This window comes from Lepeophtheirus salmonis, chromosome 1 (genome assembly GCF_016086655.4).
Source record: "Lepeophtheirus salmonis chromosome 1, UVic_Lsal_1.4, whole genome shotgun sequence".
NCBI classification, from domain to species: Eukaryota; Metazoa; Arthropoda; class Copepoda; order Siphonostomatoida; family Caligidae; genus Lepeophtheirus; species Lepeophtheirus salmonis.
The window spans coordinates 42,770,706-42,793,298 of record NC_052131.2 but is presented as its reverse complement, the minus strand read 5'-3'; the positions used below and the strand labels follow the sequence as shown (position 1 = coordinate 42,793,298).

General features: G+C 30.8%; 1 protein-coding gene across 2 annotated transcripts; it reads left to right on the top strand.

Moving 5' to 3' along the window:
• The first annotated feature begins 8,158 nt into the window (after nucleotides 1-8,158).
• Nucleotides 8,159-11,102, top strand: LOC121129366 (ribosomal protein S6 kinase beta-2). 2 transcript variants are annotated; one of them, XM_071893260.1, is made up of 2 exons: nucleotides 8,159-8,292; nucleotides 9,271-11,102. In XM_071893260.1, the coding sequence occupies exon 2, from the start codon at nucleotides 9,295-9,297 to the stop codon at nucleotides 10,147-10,149; it is 855 nt and encodes a 284-aa protein (XP_071749361.1). In that variant the 5' UTR covers nucleotides 8,159-8,292; nucleotides 9,271-9,294; the 3' UTR covers nucleotides 10,150-11,102. The 2 variants fall into 2 exon arrangements, with proteins under 2 accessions (XP_071749361.1, XP_040581024.1); XM_040725090.2 differs by lacking the exon at nucleotides 8,159-8,292 and adding an exon at nucleotides 8,329-9,117.
• The last annotated feature ends 11,491 nt before the right edge of the window (nucleotides 11,103-22,593 follow it).

Sequence of the window (22,593 nt, the reverse complement as noted above, 5' to 3'; positions counted from 1 at the left end):
CAGTTCCATGTCCCAAGTATTTTAGAACTATGTCTATTCCAGTTACATTAAAGACTGGACTAAAGTCATCTATAGTTAAATATCTTGGAACAAGGCTCAAACACCTTAACAGCAGAGAGCGTAATGCTAATCTTATAATCGATTATGTCTACTCCGTAAGAAGAGTCGAGTTTGTTAGAGGTAAGTTCTTGGGCTTCGAGAACAACCAAACACCTAAATAGGTCCTTAAATTTATTATCAAATCTGTTGGAGGAAACTACATGGATGTGATAGCACTTATAAGAGTTACCAAATGAAACGCTGAATTCCTCTACAGCAAATATACACTAATTATGAAAACCCTCTATCAAGTCGGATTCACCGTTGTCGCCGTATTAGTTGATAACCACCCAGTCAACAGGAAGTTCTTCACTCATTTTCTTGTGGTGGTAAGCTCCAGACTTCAATTACTCACCCACACAACATCAAAAGAAAAGTTCATCTCATCTTCGACCCTCCACATAATTTAAAAAATATTTATAACTGCTTTCAACGGCACAAATACTTCAGCATTCCCTGAACCGTCTATGAGTTAAATCATTTTTACACCCTAACTTTGTTCATATCAAAGAAATCCACAATAAAGAGTCAAGAAAGAGCTCAGAAATTACAATCGAATCCATTATCTCAGTCTCAGTAATAAGGATTTTAGCCTCCAATGTCTTGGTGCAGTGCACAAGGCTTGCTGGATAGCAATATTCATTCGAAATTGTTATTTCACTACACAATATCTTATCTTTATCACCTGGAACCATTTATACGTAATATAAGTGATTTCTTTGGTAATTTTGTATATTTTATCAACATTTTATGGTGGTATTTAATCGTAGAAATGGTATCACTTGCGCTCTTCAGTGATATACTCCATCAAGTGAGCGACACAACTTAAGTAAAATACTCATAGCCATGAAATATGAACAGGGCGACAGTCAGGAAATACATACATATCGCTTTGATAGAGGTTTTGGGAAAACCACGTTTTCCGATTGACATAACACAGTTTACGACACTTGCAGATTTAGTTTCATGCTACTCCTGGGTCATCTGTACACTGCTGGGCTTAGAGACTAATTTCCTCAACAAAATTCACAGAGTGGATAAATTTCTCGTCTTATATTTCTTTCAAATCAAAGATCAATGCTGTTAACGTCATTAATGACGTTGCAGAAAGAGATGTAAGGCTAAGGTGCAACTTGTCTGGTGTTGCTAAATTTTCAGAATGTTGACAAATAGTAGAAACAGATAGGAAAAAGAGAAAACCTACGCAAGAAAAAGCTAATGTAATAGTGAGTCTGCATTAGTAGCTCTGAGGATTATCACTTTGTAGACTATGTATTTACCTTTAATTTGTTTATTTTCGACTTTGGCCATCAAAAACAAAATTCTAGTATTTTTTCATTAAACCTGGAAAACAAATAATCCTATTTTAATGACTTATGTATTCTTCAACAAAGTATAAACGGGAAAAATATTTCTTATGATTTAAATTAATTTTGTCTCATTTATTTAGTTTATGGACATATATCTGTTAATATTCCCATTTTTACATTTGATGTTGGCCCGGTTAATGTAAACTAAAATTTATGAAATTTCTACAAAATTATGATTTTGATTTTTTTTTGCTATACCGACATAACGAAATAAAAACATTTTTCAAATCAAGGGGGGTTTAATGTATCCTAGTGTGTATGCTCCAAACATTGATCCTTTGAATCATCTCACTTGTACGTTTACCCAAATAATAAAATTTTATAACTGAATAACATTTTGAAATAGATTTAATTATTGTGAATATATGGTTTGATTATGGAAATGAAAAGCCAAATTATTATTCTTAAACTTATATTCTTTTACAACGGCAATACTAATCTTATAAAATTGTTGGAGCTTATAGCGAGAAATACTATGTTCTCGATTGTTTTGGTAAACGATCTTTTTTTCGCTCTTCTGCTCTCTCGACATCAAATAATCTCCCTTGCTATCGCTCATTATCATCACTCGATGTTTCATGTTATATGAACAATGTTCTAAATTGAGAATATGAAGCAAGTTCAAATTTAAGATTTGAGACTGAATTGTATTTTGTTTTACCAATTTGAAATTATTAATTATATTATTAATCCAAGAACATATATTCAAGTAAGAACAAGTAATATTATTAATTTATATATTTTTAATGCCTCAAAAAAAAATTCCTTGTGGTTAGTCTACTATATACTATTTTCCATCACTGAAATTACGAATTATTACTTAGAAATCTTCCCAAAATCATTGATGAGGCCAAGTTATCCGTCATTTCAACTTATCGAATGCGTAGGTCTTACTGTAGTTAATAACATGTCCAATTGAATTTCTTTGATTACTGTAGAACCCAATAAATGAATATAATAAACATATCATTGTTTGTTGGAGTAAAAAATAATGTAAAACAATGGATTTAAAATTGCATGGCATGACTTCCCATCAATTCCTTTTACATTTGCAATTTACATGCCCTTCTTTGACCTATTTTTATATAGTTTTTCTCAACAGAGTCCTTATTCAAAAAGCTGCATAAATAGAACAAATGGAGGCATTTGCAGAAAAAATACATACACTTTTATCAGCAACATAATAATATGCCTTTCATTCCAGTCAATATACCGAGTTGTTCATTAAAATTTGAACGCATTGAATGGTAAACTTCAACAACATACAATTGATTAATTAACAATAGAATTTCAATAGCAAAATTATTACTATAAACAGATATGTGTCTGAGCTCGCGCTCTTAATCATTAATGTGCCAGCCTTAGTGGAAATGATGGCGGCTTCCAGGTGGCGACAGAAGGCCTGGTACCCACTGTCGTAGCGTCCCAGTGCTGGATGGCCGTGGCTTTGAGAATCTTGGTGTTTGGATTACGGACACTGAAGACGTTACACTCGACATGCATCTAAAAGGTGTAGTCGAGGGGTTTGGTATCTGACTTTTATTCTGTATAGAACATGTCTTTTTGGTAAATATTAATTTATTCAGAAATAATTCATCTGTCCTCAACAGTCTACTAAATTAGATATTTTTTTATCCAATTATTATTTTAAATTAATTATGAACTCAGAGCAATAAAAAAAAAGGTATAAGAATATTAAATTTGTAGTATCAATTGTAAATACTACTACTAATGTCATCTAAAGTTTCAAAGATAATAGAAATACAAGGTTATTTCCTGAACACTTTTCCTTTTGATGTTTGACTTTAACTGTGCTTTTTAATAGTGATGTCTGAGAGTATAACCATCAATGTAAATACTCTGATTTTTTTAGCTGGCCCATTTTTTTGGAATTGGTAATATGAAGAAGGAATTTTCTTTTCCTTAGCATGGGGCATTATTATTTAGTTCCTGAGTAGTAAAAATTCTTTCCTTAATAGATTCATATATATTCAAAACCTGATGGAACATTCGAATGCGCTCATAAACGACGGAGCGTAACCTTGAGAATTTGTTGCGGAGTTATAATTGTAAATACTTTTTGGACTCAGAGTATAATTTGAGATCGACATCGGAATAATTCTTGGCAATGTCCTTGTTTATTTCCTTATCCCACTCCTCCCTTGTCACAAATGATTAAAGCTGATCTAAGTAAACGTCATGAGCAATAATGTATTTTCCTTTAAAACATTTCTCAAATTTTTAAGTGTTGTCATGTTGATTTTCGGTTTGTTTCTTTAACATACCCATTGCACACAGGATTTTCATCACTAAGAATAATTGTTACTTATAGTACCTATATATCGCCTTCCTTGACTGTTACTGGTAGAGTACTGTTGTTATACTCTGTACGTCAAAATCTGTCTGTCTTACGCAGCAGTCGGTACGGTACAACAAATTGAAAACCCCATTACATGATGGCATAACTTTCTATTTATCTTAACCTTGATTTAGTCTGATATTAATAAAATATTGGGGCGGACACAGGATTTAAAAAAAATTTAATTTCACAACGATTTCCATAGAATACATAATGCATTTTATAAAGCTAAATTTCATTCTTTTTGCAGTTTTTAACGTAGTAACATTTACAATTTAGAAATACATTTATACATATTTTTAAATAAGATATCAATACAATGCGACGTCATAGATTGCATCATAAGCCGAAATAGTTCTGGGCCCACTTCTCCCCTGCTACTCAATCACTGAACGTCGGTGCTCATTCATATAACTCTTATCTAATTTGGCCTTGTTGTAATTTATACTCTCTTGTTACATTACGAACAGAAGAGCTATGTGAAATTACAAAGAACCTAACATTTCCTTTCATTTTCAATAATATTTTAGTACATTTAATTGCAGTAAAAATGCAACACTTAATTGTGACATATTTCTATGCCTCCATTGCAACAAACAAAATACTTAAAAGCAGCACTACACTACACACTTTGATGAATATAAATAAATATTAACTATGCCGCATTAAGACGTTTGTACGGTCACACCCAACAAATATCTACCAAGTTAGAGTTTATGAAGTACATACATAATCATCAGTGAACAAAGATTCAATGAAAAAATATAATACCTAATCTTTAGACTTTTCCGTTATTAGAGTAATAATTATGATCATCGGTTCAATGTTAGATACCTCTTCAGGGGCGTCTGCAAGAGGTGAGTTGAAGGGGCTGTAGCCCTCCCCAAATCAAGAAATTTTTGCTTTTTATAAGAAAATGTAATATTTGAAGTTTCATTTCAGAATTTTTTTCCAAAAAATTTAATTTTTTGTGAATAGCTGTGGATTTTTGAAATTTTCTTCCGAAAAAATTTGTAACTTAATTTTCACAAAAATTAAATTTTTGTGATTTTTTTTTTCAAAAGTTCATAACTATTCATAGCCTCTCCAGCCCACCCCTTGCGGACACCCCTGTTATGGATTTCCTTTATTAATATAGAAGATAAATCATATTCTTTGTTTCTCATGAGCTCACTCATACAAAGTTACTCAATACATAGATTTTCTCCCAACAAAAACATCTATACTCCTGAATACAATATAATTTATTATCTCGAGTTAAATTTGTTCTGTTATTCACATATTTATGCCCCAAATATATTATGCACCTGCTATCCGAAGATATACATCTTTAATCAAGCTATTCCATTAGATAGTGTAAGAATTATCGACATTTAAGGTATTGGAAGGATTAAACTTTGAAACGGTATGTACTATGTAGGCTTCATATGTTCAGACCTTTGTTCGTATTATATTGAGGTAATCATATTTGATCTTTTATAATTAAAAGGTCACTTGGAGAAGGGGTAAATATTTTAAAATATGACAAAAGTAATAATGTATCTTATTTTTGAAATGTTCTTTTACAAAATATATTTTGGATTGTTGTTTTTCGTTAATTTCAATTGCATTTTCTATTTGAGGCCATTTTTAATATGTACACATGGTCCTTCATAAAACTGGACATTTACTAACTTGATTTAAATATAAAATATACTATATTTAGAGTAGTCTTAAAATTAATGTCGGCTTAAGTCAAATAGATGTAAGTGCGTCTGCAAAGTGTGGGGTTAAGGAGCTGTAGTTCTCCCCCTTAAAAAAATCAAGGAATTTTTGCTTTTTACTAGAAAATTTAATTTTTTTTTTTTTTCAAAACATATAATATTTGAAATTCAATTTAATTCTTCAAATTTTTTTACCAAAAAATTGTATTTTTGAAACTTTTCTCAAAAAATTTTTATATTTGAGATGTTTTTCCAAAATATTTAAATTTGTTATGAATAGCTGTGGATTTTAGAAATTTTTTCCAAAAAAAATAATATTTTCTCAACAGTCGTGGATTTTTGATTTTTTTTTCCAAATAATTAAATTACTTTCCAAAATATTTAATTTTTTTCCTTTCCAAAATATTTAATTTTTGGAAATAGTTTGGGATTTTTTAATCTTTTTTCCTAATAATTTCATTACTTTCCAAAACATTTAATTTTTCAATTTTTTTCATAAATATTTCGAAACCAAGCCCTCCCTCCCCCCCCAAATATAATCCTGCAGACGCTCTGAGATGCAACCGGTCCATAGAAAAAATCCCCGGAAAAGAGGACAGTTTACAGTCTAGATTAGATTAAAAATGACCGTGTAAAATGGATTTCAATGAGAAGATAAATAGTTACGTAACTTTAAATACTCAATGGAAATAGTTGACGTTTATAGGTAAAAACTAAGATATGTAATAAATCCTTTTATCCACAAAGAGAAAAAATTATATACTTTGTATCTGCCAAATACCATTGTTTCAAATTACTAATCTCATAAAAAAAATTAAAAAAACTTAAAAAATGGAAAGAAAAAATCAAATTAGGGAAAAATTATTTATAATTTTTTGGAAGAATGTTTAATCTTCAATTTTGAAGAAAAAACAATAATTTCCACTGAATTCTTTTTTTCTTTCCAGTTTTTTTTAAATGTAGAGAATCTCGAAGCACAACAATGACGTCTAACCCTTTCATCTGTCAATAACAAACTAACAGTGCAACCGCTATGGGCATGTGTACCAACATAATAATAATAAAAAATGATAATCGAACAAGAATTGAATTCAATATAAACGGTTGTTTTTTATCAGACCTCGTACATGTATAATATATTATATTAATATGTTTGTGTTTTTAAAGAGGGTTTTTATGTAACACATTTTTATAATAGTTAATATTATATAAATGTATATATTATGTATTATAATATATTCATGGTTAGCTCTGTATATACTCCCTAACTAGTTGTCCCATTGTACCCTCAAACAAAACTCCAGCGCCCCCTAGCGGAAGCGTACCCTACACTAAAATTCTCTGGAATATTGTAAGATAGTTTCAAACTTGAGTTAAAGTATTGCACTACCTAATTAACAATAGTTATATTTTTTGCAATTTTAGAAAAAAAACTAAAAGAAAATTGTATGCATTCACACACAAAAGTGATTTAATCCTTTCTTTCAAGAGCTAAGTGTGTACAACTTAGCTCAAAATAGTATGTTAATCTTATATTTTTTAAATACGTAATTACATAAAATTTATGAGAAACCTGTTGACGAGAGTTACCCATTGACAAATCATGTGCAATCAAGCCTTCTAAGTAATAAATAACAACAAACAAATCCTTATAATTATTCAATTAATTATAGATTATTTATGTATTTAGTTCTCTTGATCCAGTGGATTTCTTTCCTCTGCTTCTTATTATGATTGTTTAAAATGTGTTGTATATGTCATCAAGTAATACCCTTTTATTTCTTGCTATAAATAGCTGCTGGTATGGTTTTTTGATTTTTTTTTTTTCAAATTTCAAAAATCCAGAGCTGTTCATAAAAACCTTTCTTTTTTTGGAAGAACATTTGAAAATTAAAATTTTAAATATTAAATTTTTTCGGAAAAAAAAAACTATTCACATAAATTATATATTTTTTGGAAAAAAAATGAAGAAATAAAATTTTGGATGATTGGGGGAGGGGGGCTACAGGCCACCCTCTGCAGACTCCCCTTGTCTGATATGTGTGCATATAGAATATATTTCTATATATATATATATCCTATTCCTCCAGGAATCTCTGCTTTATTTCTCTTTGTCATTCTGGATCTTCTGTATTGTTTGTGTCTAATAACCTCGGCAGTCACAACAAATTACATATTTATAATTTGCTCTCTCAATAATGAATAACATAGGATTTGGGATAAATAAATATTCAAATGATAGTTACTAAGTATATATAATAAATAGCGATGGCTAAAATAAATAAATAAATTATACTAGTGACGTCACAAACATCAAATAGTTGTCAAATAATTTTATAAGGAAGTTTATATAGGGGAGACCGGTGTAGATGAGATCAGAATGAAAGTTTTTATACTTCTAAAACATGAATTGGATACATACTCATATTTATAAAATATTTTCTGTTCCAATACAACATAAGTGATCAGAAATCAAGGTACATAGATATATATTTCTTAAATACATATTTTTCCTTAATTTAGAAATTATGTAATTAATATTTTTCCCTATGTAATTTTGTTAATAATAACATCATATTATATGCAATAAAGGATTTCATATCTTGCCAAGTCTATAGTTATGTTTTATTATAAAGAATTTGTGTTGTGAATATAGTTATTACTTATTAGTAATTACTCCATTGATATTTTTAGCAAATTATAAGTAGAAGCTAAGTTATTTAGATACATCCAAGTTGGAGGGACAAAGTGAATGGAAATGGTAGAGTGTTATTAGTTATTGGGTTAAATTTCAGGTAGTTATTTATTATCATATATTGTTACAACAACGTGCAGGTTGGACTAGTCTCCCCTAGTAGTTGATGAAAAGACCAACTGGAGGGTATGTCAGTGTTTGTGTACAGTGTGTTTTTTTTGTTGTTTTTTTACAATCAAACTTCTTTTTCTTTCTTTCTCTCTCAAAATGACGCTTGTGAATGACGTCGTGAAGGCGCATGCGAGCAGAGGGCGTTTTTATTCTTCTTTTTCCCCAAGCGTACTCGCACACGGTTTCTAAGAAATGAAGTAAAAGAACCCTCATTGCAAAAAAACTGAAAAAACCCCGCGAACCCTCATAAGCAAAGCGCTCCCTCTTTTCAAACATCATGAGTGGGTTCGATGTCCGCTTTTTAAAAATGCTTTAGTTTAGTATTATTTATATTTCATACTACTACTATTTACATAAGTTAAGTTACTGAGTAGCTATTGCTGCCGAAGGAGCTAGTGTTCCTCTGTGTTTGCGTGACTCTGACTAAGAAGAGCGGGCTGGTCCTTCGACCTTGGATTCCCTTCCATTTTTTTAATCTTCAACTTTTCAAGGCTCTGACCTTAGCTAGAGTGTTGTTGAATTAGTAGTATTATTAATTATTGTGGAATTGAAGAACGTCCCAAACAGCTCAAGTTTATTTTGAGGATTCTAGAACCACGTGGAGTTTGCTCTCTTCTCCTCTTCAGCTTTGCCATTTAGACTTATTTCATGTTGCATATTTTCATTTATTCAATATTTGAAGCATAGTCTCTCTCCCTCTTTCTACATCCACAAACCAAGGTACAAACAAAACTTCAGAATTAACCTTACATTTTAAAAAGCAAGAAAAATAAAATACATATTTGCAGTCATTTATTATTAAATAATAGTTAATACTAAATGACTCACGATTGTGAAATACTTATTTTAACTTTTACTTTCTTCTTCCCACAGAAATAAATATTTAATACTAGTATAATGTCGGCCGATATCCTGAATGAGCAATTGGATGCTCTCACTCGGAAAATGATGGAGTCCACTGTGGCAGACGCCATTCAAGAAAAGAAGTCCATTGGAAGTATCCCTGAATTAATTGAAACGAATTCCCCACTCGCCACATCCGAATCAAAAGTGATCCCTGGACGAGTATATCGATCAGACTTCAAAGTACTTAAGTTCCTTGGTAAAGGTTCTTATGGCAAAGTATATCAAGTCTGTATGAAGACTCCTGAAAGGCCCATTTATGCTATGAAGGCTGTTCGTAAAGGAGAAATTAAGGATAATGAGTGTGATATCGTTCATACAAGGACAGAAAGGGACGTTCTCACGACAACGGATCATCCCTTCATTGTCAAAATGCATTATGCATTTGAAACTAAGTCTAAAGTGTATCTTATTCAAGAGTTTCTGAGAGGTGGTGAGCTTTTTAGCCGCATTGAAAAAGAAACAATGTTCCTTGAGGACGTGGCTAAGTTCTACTTATGTGAGATTATTCTTGCTTTAGAGTATCTCCATGGATTAGACATAATTTATAGAGACCTTAAGAGTGAAAATATTCTCCTCGCTCGAGATGGCCATATTAAACTAATTGATTTTGGACTTAGTAAAATGGGGGTTGATAAAGATAATTTGGCGACTACATTTTGTGGGACTGTAGAATATATGGCTCCTGAAGTGATTAATCGTAAAGGTCACGGAAAACCAGCGGATTGGTGGTCTTTAGGTACCTTTGCCTTCGATATCTTAAATGGATTTCCTCCCTTTCATTCTCAAAATCGTCAGAAACTGTTTGAAAAATTAAGAAAAGCACCATTAATTTCCCTTCCTACATGACTCCGGATGCAAAAGATCTAATTCGCAAACTACTTCGTAAATGTCAAAATAAACGCCTAGGCTCCAATAATGGATCTGATGTTAAATCTCATCCCTTTTTCCGGGATATTGAATGGGATAAAGTATACAAACGACTTTACAAACCTCCATATTCCCCCTCTGCCATTTCTGATGAGGATGTCTCTGAATTTGATACTCGTTTCACGTCTTGTTCTCCTCGGGAGTCAGTAGATAGTATGATTGAGGACTCATTTGATGAAATGGATGCTCTATTCGATGACTTTTGGTATTCCTCAACTCTCACGTCAGATGAAGATGATGAGATTGAGGCGGATCTTAGGGACGATTCGATTGAGGAGGACTCCTCCTCTACCTCCTATGAAGATGAAAAGGAAAGCAATGATGAAATAACTACTAGATTACATAGGGGACATGGCCCTTAAATCATATTAGATGACTATCTCTAGGTTAATTTTACTTTCATCATACATTCTGTACTTGTTAGAATTGTGCTATTATAGTTGCATTTATCTTTTTCATCGGAGGCTCATGTTCCTATAAATATAGTAATGGAGGTGGGATGTCATGGAATTTCATAGTCATTCTTTTTACACATGAAAAACACTTCATTAATTATTGTTATTAGTTGTTTAATTATAAGTTTCTACTATCCTAACTTGGATATTTTTTATAAGAATATTTACTGATACTTGTGTATTTTTATATCATGAAGATCCTTGTATAAAATGTTTGCCTTCCTGTTTTTATGTGTGCCCATCATTGCCCATTGGTCATCATAATCTCTCTCACTAAATTAGTCATAATTTTTCTACCGCATATTTTTCCCTTTTAAATAGATTTATATATAATTTAATATATATTTTGATAATGATTTTTGGCTACAAACTATTAAAAATAATTAATAAACAGTATTGATATTATGTACCTTTGAATATAGATTGGTTTTATTTTGTTCAATTAGTAGTGTTGTTTCTGTGGCTCGAATCCTCTTAAAAATGGTATATAGTTCTTGCTTTTTATCCAAAGCCAATGTAAGGAGAGGAAAGGAAAGTATCCATGTGTAAGGAGGGGAAGGGGGGAAGAAAGGTGGAGAAGGGGAAAAGCGTCTTGCACTTCTTCTAAAAGAAATGAAGGTTCCCCTTGAATTGGAAAAGTAACTCTGTTGCCCTTACGATATCCTGTTGGAGAATTCAGTTATCGATGTGATAATAATAACTTTTCAATATAATCAATAAACGTTCTGTTCTCTTCCCCCTTTTTATTAAAAGCTACTTAGTTAGAGAGACTAATAATAATAGAATGTTCCGATCTCCTCTTGAAAAGCACCCACGTGGAATCATCATCGTAATATTATTTATAATATATGATATGAATATGACTAAATAACTTCCCTAGTACGACTCAAAATTAGCAATCGGCATGTTAGAAAGCATCTCATGAATAATGAATATCTTTCTGCAATAATTTACTTTGCAAGTGATAATAGAAATCGTTCTCCTATTCCTTCGTTTTCCATTTTCTTATAAATAATAATCATTCTCCATTATTATAAGAGCTCTTTGATTGTTAAGTGATCCTGTCGAGGAGTAACATCTGTTTTTTGAACTAGAAGGCGCGCAAACGGAAGAAGAGTTTTAACTCTTGCCATGTTACAAACTCCGTTTGACTCAACTACGCACTACAATCTTAAAAGTCTTTGTTCTGACGTAAAAATATTTAAAGAATGTTCACGTAAGAAGCATTAAGAGAAAAAAAGAAAGGCTACTAGGTTGTTCTTTTAATGACGTCATGAGGTAATTCATTTTTATGAATGAAAACATATATTGTGTACGTCATAAATATATATATTATCAGGAATGAAGGGTACTTGAATTAAAGTAACATTAAATAAAGGATTTCTTTAATTATATAAAGAAAAATCAACTTTAACAAGACCAATGTAGAGGTTGCTAAACTCCCATTTATTTAAAAATGTTCCGTTATATATATATTTATAGAAGTGGTACATGTTTGGACATAATTGGAATTAAAGCAAATTTTGCATAATTTTGGTGTACTACTTCTAACATGATAAAATAACATTATTTATACCTATATGAATATATGAGATGAATTTATTTTAATATCTAACTGAATAATTTCAAAATCATCGAGCTGGTTGTAATCACTCTGTACTGAGATTAATCATCCAAATTTTTACTCTATGAGCTAAATAAATATAAATATATATCGAAAGAACACTGATGTTTATTAAATATCACTTTAATGATACCATCCCACACCAATTGATAATCAATAACCGTTCATGTAATATGGCATATGTGCGCGTTTATAACTATATTATTTTTGAAATACTTTGCTGCGCAGTTTTATTTACATTATTCAATTATCATAAATTTAGTGAATTAAAGACAATTTTCATTCTTATAATCGAAAGCGATTTCTATTGAACGTTTTCAATAAGAAAATGAATACACAAACCCTTTTGCTGAAAAAATTAGAAATGCACTATTCTAATAAATCGATTTTACATATATGTCCCAGGTTTTTAAGGATAATTTATTCGTATACAATCCTACGATTTCTGAATTGTTTGTTATTTCTAATTGCAGTTTTAGGCAGACTCTTTTTTTTCTGTGGATACTCGGACATTATGCTCTAATTACATTATAATATGCATAGATATTTATCCCATATTTTCTCAGATATGTTTAAATCTTTGTGAACAATTTTTAATTTCTTAAGTTTAGTTTGTACTCATATATGTAGTGTGTCAACTAGAAATGACGCTTGAAGTACTTTTTCTTGAGAAAGTGTGGCATGGATTTGTACTCTTCAAATAATTATCTTCCATTTCTATTAATAAATTATTTTGATTAGCCCTACAGAGGCCCCGTTATTTCTAAATAGATATTGCAATAATTTACGGCCACAATAAATAAAAAACGTATGGTGTCCCTGATTTAATTTCCTTTACTTTAATTTACGATAATTTTTTATAAAGTAATTATACTATCTTCGTGAGTCGATGCAAGGATTTAATAATGGAGAGAGCGTTTGAGCCCCTAATATTCAATGAAACACTAATTTGGAAATCTTTTTTGAAGGAACTCACTCCTCTTTATGTCATTTGATGTCTGTAGTCGATATTAAAGAGTGAGAAGCTCTTTTGGCAATTGTCTACTTCCACTCAAAACTTGAAATATAAATAATAAAACAAAAGTATTGACTGTTTTCGTCCCTCTTCTAATGCCTTCCAACGAATCCTCTGAATTCCTTCACTTCAACTTCTCCTCTAGTGTTTGACGAATATAATTGTATTATTATTGAGAGGAATATCATATATGACTTATTTGAGTTATTAGATATGATCTATGCTACAAATTGCTCTTTGGAGGATGAGGAGGGCGGTGATTCCTTAAAATCCAAACATGTAATAAGGGTTTATTGAAGCAGCCGAGAGGATGTTTCTGCATTCATAATTTCCTTGATGTCCTCAATTTTGGATAATTCATTATATTAATATTAGATTTTTTTTTTCACTCCTGAACGACATAAATTACACATAACTGGACGTAATGAAGTATAATGTAATGAAATACAGAGTTGAAGAGAGGAATAAAATGGATACGAAGTACAGATGTTGACTTTAGAGTTCCTTTATTTTTGTAATTTCAAGAAGCAAATGACGATACTTAGGATCTTATTGGGTAGTATTTCTTCTTAATCATCCCTTTGATGTTATGCGTTCTTTACTATAAACTCAATTAAATATACACTACTTGTGAGTCATCAATCTTTGCTTAATCTAAGAAAAAAAAATATGGAATATGATTATTGAGCATTTTTAGCATTGAATTTTTTAGACGACTGTGCTATATGTTTGTTTATGCAAAATTTACACCACCTACATTTCCGCTTTTTTTTTATTTAATTAAAGTTTAAATAAGGAACACCCAATACGATTGAAACACCTTTCTGTAACTCTTGATGATGATTACTGATGAGGTAGAAAGATGACTTGGGGAAGGAAGCTGATTAAATATAAGAGGGGGGTTTTAGGTAAGAAACGGATTTTATTAACGGATAATATTAATTAATAGTGTCTAATCGTATAATAGTTATAGCCTATAATGAAGAAATAATAATAATATTGTTCCTCTCAGAGTAAAGCTAGGTCAGATCAACTCGCTTCATTTTTATGACAACTCCGTTTGAATAAATATTAACAAATATCTGAGGCTATGAATATGACCAATTATATTCAAAAGATCATAACGGGGCCAATTAGAGCCACATTAATTAATGAAGGGCTCAAAATTATAGCTAATATTCTTGAGTATTTCATCCCATCCCTCAAATTTGAACATAAATCCCATAATGGAAGAAATATGTCTATAAACAATTTGGCCGTTAAAGTTTATGAATTAAATAAATAAAAGGGGAATTTCTCAGTAACTTGATTTTTACTCAAGCGTCATTTCTAGTTGACTCACTACAATATAGCGATAAATCTTAAACAATCTTGCGATACGAATGCCTCAATACGAGTTTTTTTCTGTTTTTTTTTTTAGATACAAGCTGTATTCCGACCTAAAAATTTGCATTGAAATAAGAGTTTTTTTTTCAGATACGAGCTAGTCATGAGTTGGCGACGGAATTATTATTTTTATCTATTTCTTATGAAATAAATTACTTTGACTTACGAGCTCGGTCCAGGAACGAATTAAACTTATAAGTCTAAGTATTACTGTATAATATTTATATAATAATTACTAAATTAAATTATTAATTTACTTATTCAAATTTGCTTATTTTTCAATTAAAATATTTGGAAAGGCTGCAGCTTCACTCACAACGACTAGTCATTGAATGCGAATAAAACAATTATATTAATTTTAATAAATTATACCACAGATAAGACATTTTATTACATAACTAAAAATACTCGGAAGTAATTATTACTTATTTAGAGTAACTACCTTTTTTTAAAACTTTTTTATTCACTTTATGTCTGTAAGTATCAACATTTGCTCCAACGGGACTTTTCTGAACTTTTTGATGTTTCTAAAAATAGCTGATGATTTCCTTTTCATAGCTAGCTAGCTTACTGTCATTTGCATATTCTCTTGTTATATATTGTAGTATATATTTTTGTCAATATTGTAATGTTTAACTATAAGAGAAGAAAAAATAAAGAAAGAAAGTGTTGAACTCTCACACTGTTCTCGTTCCCTAATAAGAAATTGAAATATCACGAAAATTCCATTGATAAAAGGAATTTTCCGAATTATTCGTGCAACTACTAGAAACAAGATTAATTTTCAAATGTGAAATTTTTTGTCAATTAAATAAAATATTTGTTTGTTTCCTTTATTTATATCTATCCTCATAAGCGTGGGAACTCTATGTAAAAGAAAAGAAACCAAATTTATTTTGTATGAATTATAAATATTTATTCATAATAATGATAATATATATTTAAATTTTGTTAAATTTTAACTCTTTTTCTAATTGTCATTAGTCATTATTACTACTAACAAAAACGAGAAAAAGAGAAATGACAGAAAGGGAAGGTGTTTTTCATCTTGATACGTTCTGATTTCCTGTTAAGGGTAGAGCTTTTATTGGTCTCTTCCAAATTATTACATAACAAATAACTTTTTCTTTCTTTTTTTAACTTATCTCTCCCTAATCTTTAACAACGTAAATTGTACATTTATTTCCATCTATTTGACTTGTAGGTACATAATTAGAAATTGTAGAAGAGTCCATTAGTATCTATATATATTAAAGAATATCTTTATGGGCGTTCACAAGATTTTCATTTAAGAGCTAGCTTAATTTTTTTTTTTTTCAATATAAGCCGAAGGCAGTTTTGTGGAGGGTGGGTCGGGAAGGGGGGTGTCTATACTCATCACCACATAGCAAAACTATGAACTGTAGTATTCAACTTTAAACATTATGTAGTTACTAGGGTTTATATCATGGGATCTCGGAATCCTGCTTCCTGTGATTAATCGGGATTTTAAACCTACGAGAAGCTCATAATATAGGCTTCCTTTATTTTATTTCAAGGCCTCCAGTGTCCCAACGTAACTATATAAAGTTTCTAAAGATGTTATACAAACTATTTGCTATTTCATAGACAAAAAATAATGATGCTCAAATAAACATCAATAACAAACCTACAAATGAATGTTTAATTATAAGCTTGCATAATTCTTCTTAATTTATGATTGCATTGATTATTGCTTCATCTTTCACGACTACTTAAAATCTGGAATTTAGTACTAAATATCTGAGAATTTATTATTTAAGAAAATATTTTGGGGTATCGCTAGTTAAAAATTGGTTTCATGGGATCTCATTGAACAACAGTTCTCCAGCAATTGAGGAACTCGTAGGTATTAACAGTGTCTTATTTACATAGAGTAATTTATTTTAAAACAAATCAAAATAGTGTCAAATATTTATAACAATAAATTAAACAAATTTCTTTAAAAAAATAATTTTTCCTTCAATTATCGACTTTAGTTATAGCTGCATCAGCATAAACTCCGGACAGGAGCAAGTTTTAACACTTTATTTTAAATTCCAAAAATAATTAAAAAAAAAAAGAAGAATATATTATTGACTAAGCATGTACAAAGTTTAATAATTAGCTAAGTATACTAAATATCTACATAATAGGTCGATTTGTGGTAACGGGCAAAGTAGAACTATGTCTCATTGTCCTATGTACCTTTCCTAATTGCCCCTATCGTTTTTCGTGGATTTTGTGAGGTATGATTTCATAGTTCTACTTTGCCTAATACTTCAGCAAAAATCGACCTATACCCTAAAAGAAAAATGCTTCAAGGAATTAGGAAGGGCCCATAGGGAGGCATAGTTCTACTTCCCCCGTTGCTCCATTAAAAATTGACCTATTATATGTTGCGTACAAGTTACGGTGTCTGTAAAAGTTGTAACTTGTAAAAGCAAATTGTACAAATTGTAACCAAAAAATGGGGTGAATAATTTTAAATGATGGATTCCCATGAAGATAATGCAATACTAAAGTATTTAATGAATGATTGGACTCTATTCTCCTTGTAACCAGGCGAATTTAGTAAAGAAAGCTACATAATTTTATGAGGATTATAGACTACAAAATAGTTAATTCTGAGCTAATTAATTATTCATTCTTCAGATTACAATTGGCATATTTTGAGAATCTAAATAGTTTTATGAAGTTAGTATCATGATGAATTTTAAGGAAATTTGTAGAAAAACTAGATATTTAAATATATATAACTTAGTATAAGGTAAAGTTTTGTGCGCTCTGTTTGCTTAACAACAAAAATGATGAACTTTTGAAAATCAGCCCTAATTTTCAACCCAACAACCGATTAAAGAAAGGCTACAGTATAAAATAATATATTTATATAAACCACAAAAATTGATTTATTTGAATTCAAAAAAGATTAATGTACCATTGGGAAATTGATTTTATGGACTAGTGATTAATTTTAAATAATGGCGATTAAATTTTAATTTCTAATGATACATATCAATGTGCAAATAATAATAAAGCAAATATTTACGGACCTTATGTATATTCAAATTCTCGCAACCTTTCAGTTGTATAATTGTTTTGTCTCCATTTATGCAAATATTGTCTACTCAAGGAATTTGACAACTGTGGTCTCTGTCTCGAATATAGATAGTCTAGCTGGTATGGATATCCTTCATAGATGTTAAAACTTGAGGTTAGGTACGTATAAAAATGTCTTTTGGCAGGGGAAAGAGATATAGAGCTAAAAATGAATCCCTGTTTCGATGGATATTTATTTCTAGGGCTCACAAGTTCCCCTCTGATTCGTTCTTTTCATTTAATCTCTCTAAAGCTCATAGTATCAAGGACTTGTGGATCATTTATTTACTTATGTAGTCTGCACTTATGGACTATATAGTAGATATTGAATTATTTTTTTCCTATTCACTCCCTGTTTCAGATATTAAAAATAATTATCCTAAAAAATCGTTATGATTCATTTGGGAGATGGATATTTAAAGCGATAATATATCATCATTTAATACAATCCATTCCTTTGAATAGTGATCCGTGAGAGGCTGAGGGAACATTCCATGGTATATTTTTATCATTTTGTCCTGAAAAATTATAATAAAATATCAAAAATCTAAATCCTACAGGTTTATGAAGGGGTTTAACTGATTGAAAATGCTGAAAAGTCTGATGTCCCAATTCTATCAATCTTCATTTTCAAAGCCAATGAGACTTTCTTTGTATTTAGGAGCTCTCTTTCTCTCTGTAGGACAAACATTTTGAAGGTCAATGTTACAAATAAATATACAATATTATAGTCGGCGTCTCCTGAAAGGAGAATAGACTCTCTTCAGAGCCGACATCAAATTGTATATTAGAAAGACGTGTGTCTATACATATTTCTCCCACCCAAGGAGAGAAGAGCGAAGCGTACCTTAAAAGATCTGAAAATGTTATGTTCTCCTGTGAAAAAGGAGTCTCCTGTCGGTCTCTTCCACATTTCAGTCTATACGCACAGACAGCAGTAGAAGGAGAAAGAGAATATGGGGAGACGGCGATGCTTCTGAAGAAGAAAATAATAGAAGTAAGGGCTGCTATCCCCTATCGGGCATGGTCAATTCCTTTCTGTCCTCTATTTAATATTAAAGAGAAGAGATAAATTCTTTCGGATATTATGTAAAATATAATAAATATGATTTATAGCGTATCTCTATTAATGATCTGGACTCGCACAAACTGTTAATTCTCAGGAAACAAAAGGTTTACTGTTATGTATTGTCTTTTATTTACTTTTAAATCATGACGTAGGGATTTGTTTTAAATAGATAGTAAGGTACCTTGTGTTTTACGAGTTGGTATATTTTAATAGTTATATAGTATGTACATCCTTTTAAATGTAATCCCTTATTGAATATATGTTTTAGTATATGATTGTACCCCCAATCCAAAGGTGTTCTTATTGACTTTACTCCGGTCCGTTGCTTCCGTCTGTTGGTGGTGTTCGTAGAACATTACATTTACTTGTACGAATTTTTCGTAATTTCTAGTAACACTATAAACACTCTAATTGAGGTATCATTTTTTATCTTGTTAGGGTAGTATTTTGTATAAATTCCTTAATTTTGTTGTCATATTTCTAAATATTTTGTGAAAGCTTGTGAACGGCGTTCCATGGAATGAACGTAACTGTTTTGTATTTTTTGAACGATGAACGCTAAAAATGAGATTTTGGCGTTAAGTCAATTTTCAACTTCTACCCTAATTGTCCCACAAAATATGAGTATTTTATGAATGCATAGAAAAGTCCCTGAATACCGTAGAAGGGATGAAAAAGAGAACATATCCAGGTAAAAGAACCATTACCGATTGGTTACTTCAAGACGAGGATATATTATCTATTAATGAATACAACCCATATTCTATTATATTCAAACATATTTATTTTTCTGAGACAAGTCTAATAGTCGTTTGATAAATGAATGATAATTAATTATGTAACTGGAGGAATGGTTTTTGTCCAAATAAATTTAAAATATTGGTGTGCCATCTAGTCTGCTATGATTGACGATCAACCTTCCTCTTTTCCCCGGACATTTTTTAATTATAATAAAATTTAAATTAAAGAAATAAATAAGTCAATAAAAAAATCAAGGTACAAAATATATTTTCAAAAAAAAATAAATACAATAAGCTTTACTCTTTAGTTGATTAATTTCAAAATATTAACCCTCTACTCCTTGGGCCAAGTGTCCATGTCAACTTAATCTAGTTGCTAAAATGTCAAAGTTGTGTCCTCAGAACGGACAACACATTCTGAGCTATCGTTTCACCTTCAAGTAGGTGCATTATTGAATATACTTGAAAAAGTTGCAGAGTAATTTATTAATTTTTTTAAAATATAATAATATAAATAATAAAACGGAACATTAGGTTCCCAGGTACACAACCTTATATACTCTCTTTATTTTCTACTACCATAATAATATTTTTAAGGTTAATATATTCACTTCTTCTCTTTACTCATTAACTTCCAATAAATTAGAATAATTAATTATAATTCAACAAATTTTATTATTGAAAAATAATTGTAGTCATATAATGAAAAAAATGGTAAAATAAAAACCTCCCAAAGTTTAATATCAAAAAATAATATAAAAAAGTTGGAAATGATTTTTGACTAAAAAATATTAAAAGAAAAAAAATAAAATAAAATATAAAAGACTTAGCTAACCCTTATATGGTTTGGATTTTAATTATTTCTTAGTATTTTAGTTTGTAGTAAGTTTGAGAGTATAAATTTTGTTAACTTTGATTATAAAATATATTTATATATTTTAACAAGCATAATTTGTGCATCCATTTTTAAATTTATGGACATGAACATTTACCTTTTGTTAATGGCTTGATGATGAAAAAGGAAAATGTAGATATTCATGGGTTATATACATATATTTATGAACAAGTATTTCTCCTTTAATGTGGTACAAATGGCCTTGTTATATACCTCTACAATTATTGTTCTTAATTACCAGCAGATCCAATCCCATTTAAGAAATATAGAACTCTGTCTTGGTATTTCTCCTCAGTAGTACTACTCAAATAGGTGTAAAAGACTGTAAACTGACACTTTCGAAACTAAGTAATTATCAATCAAGGAAGAGTAAATGTCTAATTCACTTTTTTACATCAATGTAAACATTTAATTATGACCGGTTTTAGGGGGCAGCGTTATTTCGATTAATTATGACTTTTGGATTTAATTATCTGGAATTAGTTGGGATACCCAAGAATCTTAACTATTTTACTTTAGGGTAAGGGTTCTTAACATTTTTTCTCCAATCCCCCACTTTTTATTGAGCAAACTCTATATTCCCCACCACGGCTTTGGTCTTTGAGAAATTCGATTTTAAACCCATGGAGTGTTTTCTACGTAAATATACTCTGTTCTTTTTTGTACTATTTTACAGATCTTAATTTTTGTTTGTATATCTAATATTCTTTACTAACGTTTATCACATGGAAATAAAATACATATAAAAAGATACGTTATGTTTTTTCTCAATTTATTTGGGATATAAATAATATACAAAAAATTCAATACTAGACGCATATAGGTTAATAAGACTTTTGCATTTGTCTTGCCTTAACGAATATCTCAATATTCGGTTCCACTTTTGAAATGGTGCAACCTAATCAGATTCAAGGTCAATCAGGTGTTATTCCGATTTTTTATATCACCATGCTGAAAAACACCAACTCGTATAGGTACGTGGAAAAAATGCAACCAGTAGTGTGAGCGCCACCACCACAACGCGACGATATGAACCATGCATAGTGGCCTAGAATACGTTCAAGCTTTTCTCCAAAGAAAAACCTTGGCTTTGGAGTCATGCATCATGTCAAGAAACTGGGGTTCGAAGTCTTCTACTTCATTCGAAAAGTTGTCTACTCGAAAGCTGAAGGGATCGCTCGTGAACTTCACCATTAGGTCGGTGTTTTTTTCAGATTTCTAAAAATAGTACTGCAACTCGTCCAGCAGCCTTTTGAGATAGATGATAGTTTTGTTCTTGAGAATGTAGCTGGCACTACCAGCAGTCTCACTGATTTGCACAATCGTTGGAAAAGCCGTTGTGCCGTAGCCAGTCTCGAACTTGCTTCCCTATAACTTAAGCTTAGAGACGAAGGTGTTCTTTGTCTTTATGCCCGAATATATCGGAGTCCTCACCCTGTATCTTGTATTCAGGTGACTGAACTTATCATCAAGAAATACCACCTTCCACTGAAATGTCTCATCGGAAACATCAGCATTCAGATCTCCTGTGTTTCTTTCTCCCAAAAATTGTGTTACTTCGGGGAGCAAATGCACAACCCGATTTAATATGTTTCCTTTCGACAACCAGCGAATGGTAGTGTGAAGCAGCAGTTCTTCTAAGTTGGATTCCATATCCTGATGAAACTGTCTAAAAATTGAAGTGTTGATTAGCGCTTGCTTTGACAAAATATATAATTCTGATTGTTGTCTCAAGTGCGTCTTTAAGTGGCTATGTAATTGTTCATGATGCAAGCACTTCTTGATATATATTGAAGTTTAGAGTCACCACCTTAAGATTTTTCTTCTTCTGTAGTTCTAGAATCTAGACCAGTGGTTCTTAACATGGGTTCGTTCGAACCCTAGGAGTTTGGTGGACATCAAAACAAACATGATTTTTGATAACACGCTCTACTTGCCTAATTAAGAAGGGTTCGGTGAATATTCATATGAAACTAGTGAGGTTCAGTACCTCCAACAAGATTAAGAACCAGTGATTGAGACCTTGCATCCAACATCTGTGCAGGCGTTTCGCCCCAGTCCAAGACTTTCTTCTCGAAAAAGT